This window comes from Trichoplusia ni, chromosome 1 (assembly GCF_003590095.1).
Source record: "Trichoplusia ni isolate ovarian cell line Hi5 chromosome 1, tn1, whole genome shotgun sequence".
In the NCBI taxonomy this organism is placed as follows: Eukaryota; Metazoa; Arthropoda; class Insecta; order Lepidoptera; family Noctuidae; genus Trichoplusia; species Trichoplusia ni.
The window spans coordinates 8241104-8258942 of NC_039478.1; the positions used below are offsets into that span (position 1 = coordinate 8241104).

Genomic DNA, 17839 nt, shown 5'->3' on the forward strand with positions numbered 1-17839 from the left:
ATTAAAACACGATCCCTCTTTATCTTTATGGAGAGAGAAAAAAATCTAGAAGAAAATGATGCGAAAAATAAAAAGCATCTGTTGCACAATGAAAGTAACATAACAAGTGAGGTATTAATCAAACGTGAATGTTTGCCTACCCTCCGTTAACGCGTCAGCGACAAGCCTTTACGCGGCATTTATCACGTTATTAAAACTTGCGTCGGGAGCCCTCGGTAAAAAAGATAATTATCTTAGAGCACCCTCATCTTACACAGGGCTGGTGCTGATCCGAGAAAATATCTGCGATTTTAACGACTCGTTGTTATTTTGTTAAAGCTCCTTAGTCGATCGAGTGATTTTGTGAACTTAATAAAATGTGCATGGAAGCGGTTACAAAAATATCCAATCAAAAAATATATTTGTTGGTAAGTCTTATAAGACAAAAATAACGAATAATTAAAGACCTAAAACTTGAAGAACTGACACTAGATTCAAAGCCCAACGCAAATACTACCTAACCCTGGCAAACTGAAACTATTTCTAATAGAAACCCAGCTACTACCAAATATGAAAATTGGCGTGCAGCCCTGTTACGGGCGATGAGTTGCCGGGTGCCGGTGCCATATGCCGGCCATCAGTCATCGATGCCGCCCGAACCCGGTCAAGGATGCACGATGCCGATTGCGTGGACACTTGTTACCGACGCTGGGGTTACTTGAATTATGACGTACAAGCTAAATTAATGTTCGGTGATAGATAGGGCTGTCATATCTAACGATCCCAGTTAAAATTCGAATTCAAAATGAAATCCGAACTGTTCGAAAAGGGAAAAGCTAAAATCAGGATAAAGGCGTTCTCGAAATTGGAATTTTCAGTGGGTATCGGGCATTGGCGATCGACATACTGCAAAGCCTTTTAAATTCGTATGAATGTCCCGTAAAGTGTAAACTTGTAGTATTTGTTCAAATCCCAATTACAGTGAAACTCGCAGAGTACACAAAGCGACTAAAGCACTATATTATAAAAACCTCGGCCGCAATTTAAACGAACTGCGGGTAGATCTCATATTTTGCGCTCAGAGCAGAGATCGCAATTTCCCGGTACACTCGGAAAAGCTACAAATGTTCGTGACTCGTTCACGTCAGAAAATTACATTTCATAAACTTTAGTGGTGTTAAAATGTCGACACACTTTAATCTTATAAGCTCAAATGTATTTTTACGTATTGCAACTGTGTAAATCGAAAATGCAATATCTACTGCTGAGAAAATGACCATTTTCAATATCTACTGTATAAGACATACACAATAGAAATTAGTAACCTGTAATATTTTATTCTTTAAAGCGATTATAAATATCTTTTGATTAGTCCATTTTTTTACTATATTGGCAATTTCTAAGATTTTTTTAATGCCAGTAACTCTCAAGCAAATACCGCTAACTTACTCCAATATCCAAAAACTCTAATTCAAAACGACGCATCGACAAAACGGTTTATCGACATAACTGCGAACATCACTAGCGTTAACTGAAGAGCGTTTCCTGGCGCGGTTTGCGGGGATCACGCGTCGTTGCCCGAATCACACGTCTCGTTTCACAAGATAACAATTTGTGAGCGCTTATTTACCCGCGCGTACCTCGCCTGCGCCAAATTGGACCGCGTTGATCTTACATACTGTGTATATGTACTATGTATCTTCAAATTTAGGTTATACGCTTTTAATGGCGGAAGTTTTATATAAGTTTTTGAGTTTTGTAAATGAAACCTTTCTTTCCGATTGGACTAGTTAGAGGTTAAGAGTAAAAAAATGAGGAAGTATTAGGATAGGTTTGCGTTCTACTAGTTATTATATTATATACATCTTACAAGGCTTTCTTTTTAAAATTATCAGCTTTGTATTAAACGCTACCAAAATCCAAAACCAGTTAAATAGCAGCAAGCCTTCCACAATTTACATATTCTCATGCAGATATAAGTCAGCATTCAATCCTGCAGGCCGCTTAAACCCCGTCTAATTAGCCTAACAAATCACTTAACAAAACGCTTCCGTCGGACCGGACCGGGAAAAAAGCCTTCCGAAAAAAAAAACATACGAAGTTACCCTCTTCAGGGTTTTCCATACATCTTGCTCACATTTCTGGCGTTTCCTTCACTTGTCTGGTTTATCAGCTGTGGAAAAGCATTGCTTCCGGTGTTATCCGGACTTTTATTCGAAGGCTTTTTTCTTTATTTCTTTGTTTTTTTCCTTCGATACGATTAGATAGTGTCTTGTTTTCTGTTACGTATCAGCGACTTGTCGGGGTGCGGTGAAAGTGCTTTTAGCGAGGCAGTTAATGTTTCCTTAGTGTCAAAGTGTGAATTGATATCGGCTTTATTATTGTATTAACGTTTTAGTCACAAATGTTATTGGATTTTAGGCATGAGCAGTTTAGTAATAGAGATCAAACGATAAATATCAGCGACGTCCTTTTTGGGATAAGATTTCACAAATAATTTATCAAAGATTAGCTATTCTTAACCGGTGACAAATAAGTTCGTTCGTCAATTTCTTCTGGGCCATAAATTAGTCGTGAACTTCAATAGGATTTCACCGTACATCATTGTCACATTATCCGGGATACATTATTGTGAAATTACGAACTCCTTATACGGTCACGTTCCAACCATTAACTGGAGACAAAACGTTCTAATTCCTGACACCACCAAATATTCACGAACGGACGCTATCATTGCGCAAAAAAACGTTATACATTCTTTTCGTGTAGCTATTTCACTACACATACATTAGATTCAAGTCTTTATGGTTTAGGTGATTAGAGCTATTTATAGTTTGGCTAGCTGCATAGTGGGTGTTGTGATGTCCCATTGATCCGGCGTCAACAGCTCCCCACTGATTGGCACAAAGACCGTCTATCGTTTGTTCAGTGATCGGTGAACAATCACACCGCTGCCAATTGTCCGTGCATTCGGTTTTGTTTTGTTGTAAAAATAACACAAACAGGCGAACAGTAACATGATATTTGTGTACAATGGAAACTGTACGTACAATACTTTAAAAAATTATTGATTAAAAAACATGCTCCTGTATCGTCACGTTCTTACTCATGCCGAAAGAACAAAAACATGTAATACATACTTACAATCTAAAAGATGTTAACTTCAAAATTTTATGCATGAATTTGGAATCATATTTTTTTTGGACCAAGACCAGCAGTTTTAATGTTATCGCTACAAATGTTCGCAACAGAAAAATTACGAAAAATACTCAATAAACAAGTATATTTTATTTAATCATCTTAAATAGCGTGATAATTTTGTAAGAGCAATCGAATCCTTTGGGAACGAGCGCAAATCGACAGACGATGCAACCTCACATCTGGGTGCGTTAAAACGGATTAACTAGAAGATTACAAGAGAAAAAAACGCACACTGCGCGACAAAGACACCGGCGGCTTCGTCACGGTGACAATTGGTGGGATCCGGAATTATTCGGCTATTTCAACATGTTTTTTTGCTGATCATAGGATCATAGATGCTGTTTTTGGTGTCGTATTTACCAATAAAATCAGTTTTAGGGTGCAACTTTAAGCTGTGGATACGATGCGAGCTTGGGGTTGATCAAATCTGAATCATCTGCAGTCGCAACTACGAATGCATAAATGATTATTACTTGAGGTTATGAATACGAGAATATAAATAACAAACATCATTGTATCAGGAATACTTTACACGTACACTCATGAGTTCTGACCCGTTTTTAAATAGAATAACAGTGCAGCGTCAAAGTTAGCAATTTGGCATCGAACGCATCAACAATCGCCTCTGCCGAGCTTCCAGTATAAACAACGCTTAACCTAACCCAATAACCGGTGCTATATCGCATTGCTTTCGGAGTATTTCGTTATTTTGTCTACACGGATGCTGGCGATGGTATACAACCAACCAGCCAAGAAAGAAACTTTGGATTCCGTTGCCATCCTCTTTTCGACTCTAATTATTGAAGTTTGGCTAAGGGCGCGGGGGGTCTTAGTACACTGGTGGTTGGTAACATTGTGGCGCGAACGTGCCGTGGCTTCGACTCCACAGGCTATTATTGTTCTGGCCAGCTCAGATGAAATATTGCCCCACTGTGCACGCCCGCACTGTTTTGCGAACACGAATTTGTTGGGAAAAATATTGGAGCAAATAAGAAGCCGCACAGAGACGAGTCGTGAGTAAACTTTGCAATGATTACCTATACAATATATAGGGGTATGGAAAAAGTTTCAGCTCAAGAACGAAATGTATATCGGAGCCAATTCTCGGTTTATTTAGCTGTGTAGCAGTTACATAACGATGTATATACATACAAACCTAAAGAAAAACTTACATATTAAACTTGTAAAGCTTAGATGAAAAATAACTGACTAGTTAATTTAAAAATCACGTACTCATATTCTATCTATATTATTTCAAAGAAATAAATTCATTTAAAGTTCAAAAACTTCGCAAAAGCATAAAACACGTACAATCAAACATTCTTCGATTTCTTCAAACCCATCATGAGGGGAGACCGGAGCAAAATGACAATGCAATGCCGGTGTACGAAAGATAAATTTCTATCACGCCCGGGATTAGCGGCTATTGTGCAACAGTGTTAGATTAACTGATAAGTGTCTGCTCGTTAATAATAAGAGTTATGTTTATACGAGTACTAGGGGCGAAACCCCTGTGAAGATGTTGTCAATATTTATGAAGATGTTTTTATTTGAGGGCTACCTTGCCAATTAAAAAGAGAAGCAGAGATAAATAAATTGAAAATAGTAAAAGTCGTGAGGTTTGTCTTTTTTGTTTATTTGGAGAAAACTTCTGACTGGCATTAGCGTTCTTAAAATAATTGAAAATTTGTATTGTTAAACACTATTTAGATTAGCTAAATGAGAGGTACTCATATTAAGATAAATATATAGAGACTTTTACAATATTGTTGATATATCAATTCTATTTGAATCGATAGCTGATCGCATGGTGTCAGATGGCCCAGGTGTCAATTTGACAGCTACTGTCTGTCATAGATGCCGCGTTGATCCACTGCTACGATAATGCTTTGTGGGACAAATAAATAGTACTGCGAGCTTTTTTCCGAAGAAATTTTATTTTAAAATTGCCGATTTTAATTTAGGGTCTATTAAAAGTGTAAGTAAGTATTTACAGGATTTTTATTTATATGTTTTTTTAATCCCTTCACCTTCGTTTCTAGTTTCTCTTCTCTTTATTTTCTTTTAGACAGTTCGATAAGTTTGATATTTATGATATACAGTTTTAATTTGTCCGCCACTGTCACAAACTCTGTGACAATCACTGAGGCCCATCACATCTGTACAGCATTATAAGCAGAGATCAGCGCGGATCGTATAAATATCATGAATGGGGGCAATAAACATAATAACAATAATATTTTTTATTGTTAATATTACAATATGTGGGGTATGACAGCCGCCTACCGTAATGAAGATGTAATAGGGCCGCGTGTATCGCTAATCCTTTGCCGAAGGGGTGCCGGCCACTGAAAGGATGTCACATGAATATGACAGATATTTTGACAGTAATGCAACGGATTCGACGCTACCGATCGGCGGAATTAAAATTAACGCTTTTTAATTTGTGAGTCCAGAGGATTAGATTTTCCTTACTATGATTTTTGAATTTGCCTCATGGAGAAATGTTTTTGAAAATTTCAAATCTATAATTTCTTAGTAAGCGACAGTATCAGTTATAATGTTAAGATATCACAAAATAATATATTTAAAATATGACCCAATGACAATGTAACCGCAATTTAAATTTACCAACCATCGATGTTCACGTTAAATAAACATCATTACCATATTACTCTGGCACCAACGCTTCCCGTCGAAAAATCAACAGTACGCAATAAATCATTCATGGCCGACCTTTGTCAGCCGAAAACCGAACATTACCGATACAAATTTTAATTTACCACCGAATAAAAAATTCATCTCCCAAAAATAATTAGCGAGATCCATTACATGCCAATTTCACATCGTGTTTGACATTTGTACCCTCTGTACCTCAAAATAATAACGATAAATCCATAAATATATTCATATTCTGTCACTTGATTGACGTTCGAAGATGATTCTTTTGTTGCAAACAGGTTTATAATCGAAATTCATACTTTTTTAACTAGATAGGATGTTAATTTGCATGCTTGTGTAATGCAGAATTTGCAATAACAGTATTGATTATTTTTTTATTCCGGTAAACATCTCGCTGTCATTTTAAAGATCTGTGAGAAATAAATTTTATCTTAGATCGAGTGGTAATCGAATAAAAGAAATTGTTATTACTTAATTCGCAAGGAGATGCTCACAAGAGACTTGGTGACGTTTTTATTTGTAAAAAAACTTGCCAATCAAGTTTTCATTTAAAAAACGAACGCGGTGACATCACCTTTATTCAATTTGCCGTTGCCTCAAAATTGTTACTTTAAAAATTGTAAATTTGTTAAAAAAATTACTGATGGGGTCACGCCCAAACCAAAATTAGGGTTTATTCGCAACCTTTCACTGCACTTTGACACGGGATGTTCAAATAAAAGAATCTTTTGATTACCCAGATGTTTTTTACTGAAGATTTTTATTGAGATATCGACGTTTGGGAAACGGTGGTTAGATAATATAACCATCACTGATTTAACAATGGATTTAACCCCTTAAAGTTTATGGAGACATGTGACATTGAATTTAACACTTTTTTGTCGTTTTAAGTGTAAAATGTGGCGGTTCCTTCAGGTCACAATTAATAATATCTAATTTAGAAAATCTCTTTTTCAATCAGACTTGATTTATTATCTTTCCGTTTCTCTATTTTATAAATATTTTTCTTATACTAAAGGATAGTTATTACCAATATTTTAGCTGCAAGTAAATGCCATCAAAGGAGGTTTTACGTTCAGCGAGTTGGAAACGTGGTCAGCGTTTGTGGCACCTCTAATGACGGTTTAGATTGGCACAGTTACCCTGACGACACGTACGTTAACCAGATCAAGAGAGTTGCGGTCACAGAAGCAAAGAATTCAGTTGGAGTGTAATAATATAATTGTTGGTAGTATGGTGTGTCGGTTATGAGAACAAAATATAAGTGTGTGATCTTTAAAATGTATCGTACGTGTACGGGGTATCATGTATGTACCTTTAAGTTTTATAACATCTGTATCTAGTCCTGATCGCAATAAATATTTGATGTTTAAGTTTGAAAAATGGGATGTTATGTCAAAGGGCTGTAGTATTGTCAACGTTATTCGGCACTCCAGTATCCAATATAGTTTTTTTTTTTTATATATGCAATGACAATAAAGTTGACATAAATGTCTTTTTTTTATCTGAAAATTCCAATAAATTAAATTTACTTTAGAACTATCTAGAAACGTTACTATAATTTCCTGTTTTCGAGCTGAAACTGCGAATGGAAAGTTTCAAGTCACACAACAATCATGAAAACATTATTGTTCCTAGAAGTTCAAGAACTGAACTCATTGATAAGGCTTCATTTTGTATAATATCTATAAAGTTGATATGAGCTGGGAACTTATATGTAAGACCGTTACTTACAAGAGTAAAATTAGTACTGCATGCTACTCCGCGTCTACTGCATGGGTCCGCGCGAGTCATTAAGAGAAACTTTTAAAGAAATTAATATTTTAACGCTGCCGTCGGTTTATATTATGGAGAATCTCATGTTCGTTCGGAAAAACTTGCATACTTTTAGTGTAAATAGTGATTTCCATAACATAAATACGAGAAATAAAAATAAACTAGTAGTTCCAAGATTCAGGTTATCCAAAACAAACGCCAAATCTTTCCTAGAGAATTCTATTCGATTTTATAATAAATTGCCAGATACTATAACCAGTTTACCATTAAACAAGTTTAAAAATACCGTTAAATCTATGCTGGTAAAGAAAGCGTACTATAAAATTAGTGATTATATAAATGATAAACGCGCGTGGACTTAGTATTATCTCTGTACATGTGGTCTCCCTGGCGGTCTACTAGATCATTATCTTATTTTCCTTGTTATCTACTATTAGTTTAGCCACAGCTCTATTCATAGAAGCTATGACATGCCTTGACATTCCTGTTAAGGATTTGATTAGGACTACATATTTAGATTATGTAAAATTATCATTAAATTATTATTGTTTTCCTTTTTTTTTTTTTTTGTGAAATGTGCTTTGTATATGTATCAACAGTGTAAACCTCAGCAAAACTTACTTCATTGTAACGTTATTTTATTTTTCTTCTCTGGAGGTCAGTTTTTTATAGAAAATCATTAACATTTTGCTATTTGATACTTGTTTTGCTAATTTACGCTGTTCTTGCAGACATTCATTTTAATGTAAAATGCTACTGTAAAATTTTATTTTGAAAAGAGTAACTTATGGAGTTTCTTGCCGGTTCTTCTCCATAAGAATGACACTTTGGAACCGTGCAACTAGAGTCAGTAATATAACGTTTTAAAAGTGCCTGAGATACGGCCTATTTGAAATAAAAACTTTTTGATTTTGATTTTGATTTTTGATTGAGTAATGGTTTTAAGGCCACTATTACACACAATTACTGACATAATATATTGTAAATTAGATGAATACCACATTTTAGTAGAATAAAAAGAGCATTTTAGAATTATTAATAAGAAAATTTATTTCATAGTGGTTTATTCGCGTTATCGGGACAGACCCGAGGAATAAAATAAATAATAATGAATACGCTTTACGAAATACATTATAATATTAAAAAATGAAGCAAAAATGTTGTGGAAACATTATTCTTTTATGAATGACCTACAACTAACCGAAAATACAGGAATATTTACACTTCGGTAATAACATGCTACGTAGGTGGATACTAATTAGTTAACAGTAATTAACACATGCGATATATATTTCCTCATATATTAACGATTTGTAACTTGACAACAGACATTGTTAGATTATAATATATCTCTAAGAGTATTACCTATAGCAAAAAACATTATTGTTTTTGTACCAGTACTAAGATGATAGTTCATTTAAAGGCCATTAAAAAAACAACTATCTCGGTAGGTATCATTCCTGTACTATTAATTCTATGTTATTAACTATAAAAGAATGTAACTTTTTAACGTAAGAATGTAATTTTTTGAATTTGAACGTAAAGTCTGGTACAAATAAAACCTCATTTTAAAATTTCGAGTAGAATACAAATGTTACAAAAAGTCGTCACGAAAATCGCGTTCTTAATCCAATTTAACAGATCACAAACAGTTTCTTTTAAAATTAACTGTTTTGAGGAAATGCATAACAAAATATAAATGGAATCGTCCGTCATAACAGGACATAGAGATACATATTTATCTCACAATAATGCAATATCTGTACTTCGCAGTAAACTGCTTTATTTCCTTTAAGTCTAACACTAACTACCACCGCCTTTTATACAATGCTGTGAGGGGGAGACGGCGATATAAGGCATATAGCGTTGTCTCGCTTACACAGTTGCAACCATTTTAATCAAAGATTTAGTATCAGGGTCTGACATGACAATGTTTTGTCTAAATGGAACTGTCAACCGGAACTATATGTCCGTCCCACAATAGTGGTTTGACTGTAACTGTACACCCACTGCGCATGCGTTATCTGTCGCGCATATTCTGATATTCGATAGCCGTTTGCGCATCTTAATGCGCTATTATGTCCGATTTGCGTCCGGCCTTTTGTGCTGACAGTTAATAGTGGAAATATTTTGTACACGGCTTTTTTTTTATTTGAATTGGGTCTTAGATATAAGTTGACTTAGAAATTACTGAATTTATTTTCCGTTTTTTTCTCATGGCACACATGTAAAGCTTATTAAAATATACTTTTCAGATTTTTAGATTATCAAAATACATTTAAAGTAAATGATTTTATTCCAATAAATTAAGGATAAACACCAAATTATTGATTGAAACAGAATAATTGACTCACAACTTGCTTATAAAATCAATGTTCTAATACAATACTCATTCATTTCATAACATGACGCAGATTGCAAGTAACTCAATACTTTTACTTAAACATTCGCGTAATCCAGGAATACGATCCAACAATTGATTTCCGCTTCCGACCAGAGATAAACTCGCCACACCCCTCGCAAAAATCTCTGATGCGTTCAATTGAATCGTTCAACAGCCCACATTTGCAGAATAGATACCTGGATAAAGTTACCTAGCCATCCTTCAAACGAAAAAATATAAAACACGATCTCCTATTCAAAATAAGAGGTTTTATCTTAAAATTATTTTGGTATCCGTAAAAACAAGTCTCCCAAAAATGATTTAAAAGTTTGCCCAGACGTCACAGTAATATGAGCGTAGTCAAATTAAAAATAATTAAGTGTGTAACTCGTCACTTAAAGGAGAACACTCAAAGACAATAAAATCGACAGTTTATTGCATCCGCGCTTGACAGCATTCAGTTTCGGAACATTATTTATTAACGAACCGACATTTTTGACACTGCACTTGACCCGGGTACAAGAGGTTCATTCATAAGTAAATTAACTAAAACGAGAAAGAAAGAACGCTTTGTCATCACCTTTTTATGATAACAACCAAAGTGACATTTGTGTTCGAAGTCAGAAAACAGGTGGACTATTTGTGGAATAGTTATGGCGCTTTAAAATATGAGTAACGATGACACTGTTTATTTTTGGTTCTCAAGAAATATTGTATTGGGATATCGGTAGACTGTGACTCATACTAAGCTTATAGTCTACCTGAAGATATGCATCCTAAACTAGTTACCTACATCAGCCTACATGTGTTTTAATATTGCAACATAAATATAAAGCACATTCATTTGAATAGCAAAGACTTACCTCCAAAGCATATCGCCTGTCTTTGGGCTGCAACTCCAACAGCCCGAGGTACGGTCCATACTGAGTTTCATTAGCAATATTCAGTCTCGCAAATATTCCACCATTCTTATAAAGCAACTCAGTGGGTAAATTAAAATCTCTTTCCCCAGGATCATCATCTTTTGTCCCATCGTCTATTTCATCTTTCGGACTTTTTGAATCAGAGAATTTTTGGTTTGGATCCAAAGGCCTTGGCAGGTACCCTCGCCCATAGTCGGGGAAGTTCGAAGATAGATATGTGTCGGAGAGACTGAAGTCTATCGAGCCGTAGTACTCCTTGACGTCTGTCCCAGGCGGCATGGTCTCCTGCTTGATGTGGACTAGGGTGGGTGCAGATTCAGATGTGGCGGAGTCAGTCGGACTCGGCGGTGGGCTGCCAGACTCCTGGCTGTCCGCTGCTGCTGACAAAAAACCACACATTACTAACTAGAACACGCAAGACACGCAGAACTATCAAGAAAATAGATTAGGATCCTTAAAACAAAGAAACCGTAACGAAACGATAATTAAATTAATCTAAAGGAGTGTTTAGTCAATCACAATGTTATCTGGCATTTAGGCGACAGACATTTAATGAACACAGAGTCGCGTTACAATTCTTATTACATCTCATTATAATATTGATTAGTTTTTAATTTCCAGACATCTAGACGACACGTCTATTAATTATTAATATCAATAGAGGCATTGTGTTCATTGGCGTCACCGTTTTTAATCTAATCAGACGATTATGGAGACCCGAATAGGTTTCTGTTTAATTTGTAAGATGATGATAGATGTTTTGCATTACAATCTTAATTATTTCTCGTATTTAAAAACAGTACGGTAATAGCGTATAGTTAAACTGGGACTTATCAATTTTGTCATAATTATTACCTGGTCAATTCTTTATACTCAAAAGAGAAGTACTCAAATAAGAAATAATTGTTAAGTGATCGGTATTCGATGGTTTGTGGTTTTATACCATGACAAACTCTACATTCAGTAGGCTATCATTAAAATCTCTTCAGTAACTGACAGAAAGAGCAATAAACCCATATCTGGTATGTTTTATACTTCGGTAAAGAGCGAATTATAAAAAGGTGAAGACATGCAAGATGTTGATCGCATTATGTCTGTTTCCGCCGCTCACAAAGCGTTTCCGCTTGTCTCTTGTCTTTGGTACATCACTACATGCAAATCCAGACAGATAGCTGTTTGCTTTTTTTATTAATTGAAGTTTAACCTTAGTCTTAAAAGCAAAATATTTCTAGCCAAGCTTTTATTCTTGTCCATATTCTTTTAACTGTTAACATTTAATTTGCACCTTTCATCTCAAATCTTGGTTCTAACTTATCATGGGCCAACATAAACATATGTATTTTATTCGTATCGTTCAGTTAAATAAAATATTTGTAACATGTACCGACAACGTATGGTTTCACCGCATTATTCAATGATGTCTATACCATTAACCAATCGTGTTTACCGAAGGAAACTAAATTCATTCGGTATGATACGCGTGTCATCAATAAACTACCCTAGCAAATACAGCTGAAAGAGACATCCCATTAATCATAACTACCCCTAATGTACTTGTTAAAACAACCCCTATCTTGTCGCTATCTTCATAGCACGTGGCACAGGAAAAAAAGCACAAAATTAGACGATAAACGTTTTAATGATAACTGCTTAGCATAATAAAAGTGCAGTGTTGAATGGGCAGGATGCGAAAACATCGTGTCTATAGAATCCTTTGAATCATATCGTTCGAACGCTGTTGCTAAGCAAGTTCACCTGTCGTTTTTTGTTTTACTTACATTTTTGGTTATTTAGTTGCGGTTTTATTGGTCTAAACAGTCCAATCAGACAACGATTTAAAGATTTAAAAAGTTTGAATTAAAATATTCTAGATCGAATTTAATATTCACAATATTCCATTTTCCCATTCACTTTTTAAACAAAAGACAGTAAAATAAATTGTAAATGGAATGTAAGTGATTTTAAATGTTGTGTGAAGGAAGTTTATGTGGTAGTGATAAACGCGTGACTGAATAGATAGTGTCGATTCTATGAATCACATCGATGGAGACGCGCTGTCTAGTGGCCGTCGCAGGCGCAGACGCGACGACGTTAAACGTTCGCTACGTGACACTTTATACTTACGATTTACCGTTTTTGCACATGACTCTACAGATTATTAGCTGTTTGACATTGTCATAGTAACATTATTTGAAATGTATGTATCTTTCGTGACTTTACATTATTGTAATGAGATCAGGAAGACCTTATAACTTTATCATAGAATGATAAGTTTTCTCAGCGATATAGTAAGCCAGACCCGAGACGGACCTACTTTCGCACCACTGACAACTTATACAAATAAAACCGATGCAAACCCGGGACGTCCACCAACTTATGGAATGGTGTGCCATAAAACTGATGTTCGAATTTCAAATTCAAATTAGCCGTCGCAAGGTCCATTTGTCGCGTTTGACCGCGAACGCTTCGTGCGCGGACAATACGGACGAGCCGTCGTTAAATCTCCGGTTTCCGCAGAAACTCGCGACAGATTTAAAATAAGAACATGCACAGACATAGAATAGAGTGGAGCGGCTGAACGTTGTTACAACTTTTTCTTAAAGAAAGTTCCGTCCGTGTATGCTAGATGTGCAATGCAAATCTACCGTTAAGTTTCGAACATAAACTGATGGGTAGGAAAGATTTAACAGCTTTAAAGGAAACTTATGGTAGTTATTTTGTTATAACCGTAACTGTTAATAACGGATTTCGCAACCTAATATTCAATAACTCATGCATCGTGCAATATGAATGCCGCATGAATGTTGGCTTAGTAAGAGATATGTGAAGTGAGCATCTCACAAGATTTTTAGTCCAGCGGACCCCACGGCAAGCCGATTTCACGTGTTAGCCACGGCGACTGACAATAAGCGCGGTTTACGTCGCTCTGTCACCGACAGTGCACGGCTCGACTTGTGTTGACTCATAAAACACTAACGCGACAAAAGACGCGCGATAAACGCACTATAAAATTATTTCTTTAATGTTGCGTGTTAAGGTTTAAATTTGTTTGTAAATTATTTATAAACAGGTGAATGTGATGGCAAGGCAGGGCTTTGCTCATCGGAGATTCAGCGGCACCGTTGAGAAATTCACTTGACGGTCGAGTCTGAATGGCTGGACGTTCGCGGAAACCCGTACTTTCTAACATTACTTAGGTGCGGTACGCTTTAATGAGTCAGTTGTAACTATGGTTGCTTATGTAAATTTTCACATAAGAAATTAACTGAAAGATGCTTTTAACTTAAACATTATCATATGAAAGGCTCTTGGTATCTCAAAGTGGGTGCGTACTCGTGTGTTTCATGGCGTTGCAATCATTCAAGACATTACCTTTCTATCTTGGACATCGATTAATAACGGTTTGAGTGTTTCCTGTCGATAACATTCTGATTGTATCCTACTAATTTGCGGTTTTCAAACTAAGGCAGAACATTAATTGGTTGTTACTAAGCTCAATTCGAATACTGATCAAATCACGTATGCATGCAACATATGTCTGCTATATTCTCCAACAAGATCTATATTGACATAACAAGTCAGGGTATTATATTGTCTACGCCGATACTTAGCTGGAATTTAAACATTAAAGATATTTAGTAGAGTCCGTCGATATTCTTCGCCAAACCAAACAGACCCGATAATTTGAATCTTTTCGCACTGCAGTAATACAAACAACATTTTTAACAACCCAAGGTGTTCAACAAGAAACAAACATGCTTTGCAACCCGGCGGCGTCCGCCAAAGCTTGCGCTAACACATACCCGACAATATACCCAAAAACTACGATAGATTTAAAAACCATAAACTATGATAATCCTTTTTTTATTTTTCGCACACCCTTGACACAGATAATGTTAAGATGACGGATAAAAAAAGACGGTTAGTGATGTTTATTTGTGTTTAACAAGCGAAATGATTTGAAGAGCTTTCGGTTTATCCTCTTATCTAATTTTACGGTCATTAGTACCTTTGTAGCTTTGAGTATTTGATAATTTTGAAGTTTATTAGATGTTCGTCAAGTTGACATGACTGTACAATTGTTGGTTTAAGTGGAGGAAATATATAAGTAGTTCAAATCTTTTGTTTTATTTGGTTCATTGTCAATTCTAAGTTAATGTAAGAAAATTCAGTGCATTATAATAATATTGTATGTGAAAGTGTACTCTTATTTATTGTTAGCAGATTATTCCATTTAGAAAAATTGTCCAGCGACGGAGCGATGGCTAGCTGGACTAGACTAGAATAATATTTAAGTACACTGCTTTTATAAAAAAATGTTAATCTTAATCAAGTTATCCAGTGACAGTACTTTCAACAGATTGTAATGAACCATAAATTGTTCTAAAATTATAAAACTTAAAAAAAATATTTAACACTTCATAATAACAATGTTTACAAAAAAATAATTAATTACATTTCTCCATCACTAAAACTTACCAGACATCTTCATTTTAAAACTCGTATCAAAATTCAGCATTCGTAATGTTATTTATCATCGTCCGCAATCACTAGATAAGCTGATTAATTAATTACGCGAATAATCTCATTCACTGAAAAGTATCTATCTTAATAATCACAATAAATTAAAACAAAAATCGAATCACAATTCTAGAACAGCACTATCCCTGACGTTCGAAAAATTTTAGATATGATGAAAAAAAACAAATTTTGAAATTAGAAGAATTTTCAGTATAGGGATGTGCTCGTTACCGGAACGCGTGTCGGTGTACTCGCGTACGATTTGCGTGTGATAGTGGTGGCCCGGTATGTGCGGCGTCGGCGACGCACTGTGCCAGAATAACGCGAGAGGAAGCGAGACCCAGCTCATCCCTAGAATCCCGAATCACATACCCTCGCCCGGGCCACCCCCCCCCCTTCACCGCGCGCCCCGCGCCCCGCCTGTGTCTTTGTGTTACACCCCTCTCTCTCACACAAGCGTTTCGGGGTCGCAATACAAGGTTATCGTCTGAAAATAATCGCTGAGCTTTTTCAATGGACAACGCTTTATATTTTGGAAAATAGTTCGATGCAGTTTTTGGACGTAGGATTGGAATTCCTTAAAAAAATGTGCAGAAAATTTAATTCCAAATTCGTACTTATAATTAAAATCTAATCAGCAATCTAATGCAGGCATAGTATATGTACATATGTATAAAGACAATTTTATTAACAAAACGAAATTAATAAAACTCAAAGCAAAAGTTTGTGTTCGTATTTTTGACAAGCCCTTTGTCTTCCTGAACGGCGGACTCTTTTTATATAAGTCACAAGTTGATTACAATAACAACATTATTACAATATTTTACATCGGGAGCGACCTACAAACAATAGGCCTTCAGTTATCGACGGTGCTTTATAACAAATCACTTGTATAACACGACCAGACAACTTGGAGCTCTGACATTTCAGTTGAGTACTTCTCGGTGTGCTGCGAATGTATTGCATCTAGGGGGAGGAGGGGGTCGAACGATAGTGGTCGCTGATACGAGACAAGGCGCCGATTAAGAAAACAAACTTGATTGAATGCAAGCCAGCAATCTTGGACTCTTATCGTATCGTATTCGATCGGTCCGTACGGCTACTGTGCTGTATTTTGCCAATTTCAATCACCAGGTGAATCTAATGAATGAACAAGAGCGAACACATCGTCCTGAAAATTTCAGTTAGACGGAGACCATGACATTTGTTCAACTTCTTCGTTTTGCAAAGTAACAATCGGAGGTAAATGGTAGTAACGGAACCCTTTGGGCAAATAGGGGAATAAAACAAAGACGGCAGCCAAACAAAACTCACCCTTAGAAAAGGTTCTTTATTTTCAATTTTGACAATACCTATTTATAAAAATGAAAGTCGTCAATCCAAAAACCGAAAACAAATTTACAGCAAAACAAACTTATCTGAAATCTGTTTAATAAAATGCAAGACGTCCATTTTCTTATCCGAATAAAATTTCAGTGCACAGTTGCGTTTTATTCAGCGTATCTGAAAATAGCTATCGCCGTAGAATGTGCCAAGCGAGACGGCAGATAACTAGATAACGCTCAAGATCTTTGGCGGGCGCCGTGATTGGCCGCCGCAGTTAGGGGGCGGGGCGTCGCCGGTGATGCACCAATGGGATGAGCCTTATTATCTGCGTCTTTGTCTGTCAGCGGATTCTGTAGTGATGTGGCAGGTGCTTCGGGCTTCGCGAACGAGGTCGGCTGTATATACCTACTGCCGTTGCTGAAAGCACTGAAATTATGTTTATGGATATCGGTAATGGCTGTCTGAGGTTAGACGAGGTTCATTTCCGTAATAAAGGCGGGTATTCAATGGTCGCGTTTTATAACAAAGCTTGATCCATGGGATAACCAGGGAATTTTCCTGATTGTATTTATATCTTTGACGTAACTTATCGGTACCTTAATTATAATTATCGTTCAATATAACTTCATAGATTTCCATTTTTTATAGGTAACGATTCATTTTAGGTTTGTAATAAGTTAGTGAGCAAAGTGTGGCTATTTTTATCATCTTTTCCAATACTAAACTACCAACATACATTGGAATGCATTTTATATTGTATTCATTGCCGCAGACATAACTTTGGTTAGTAAATCTAAAATAACAACATGGAAACAATATTATTTTTTATTTTATCGACAGAGATATGTAAGCACCTGAGTTTAATTTAATTTTTTATTACTTCGCCGGAGAATGACAAACTGAACACGAAAACGTGAAGGTGACAACTAGAATCGATTTGCGACAGACACGATGGCCGATAATCGATTTCCCGTTTCTACCGATGCTGTAATCGATTCCGCGGTTCTTGTTTAATCGATTGTGTGTCAAGTTTTTATGGAAATTGGTG

General features: G+C 35.9%; 1 protein-coding gene across 7 annotated transcripts in view; it reads right to left on the minus strand.

The window, feature by feature from the left end:
• Window positions 1-17839, minus strand: part of LOC113493168 (MDS1 and EVI1 complex locus protein-like) — a 100800-nt gene that overhangs the window by 18673 nt on the left and 64288 nt on the right. For 3 of the 7 annotated variants that reach the window (XM_026871051.1, XM_026871009.1, XM_026871035.1), the window contains one exon: window positions 10885-11321. In XM_026871051.1, coding sequence (XP_026726852.1) covers window positions 10885-11321 — 437 coding nt within the window. Of the gene's footprint in view, window positions 1-10884; window positions 11322-15423; window positions 15859-17839 lie in introns of those variants that run through there. The other 4 variants (XM_026870999.1, XM_026871042.1, XM_026871025.1 and 1 more) reach the window with 3 other exon arrangements.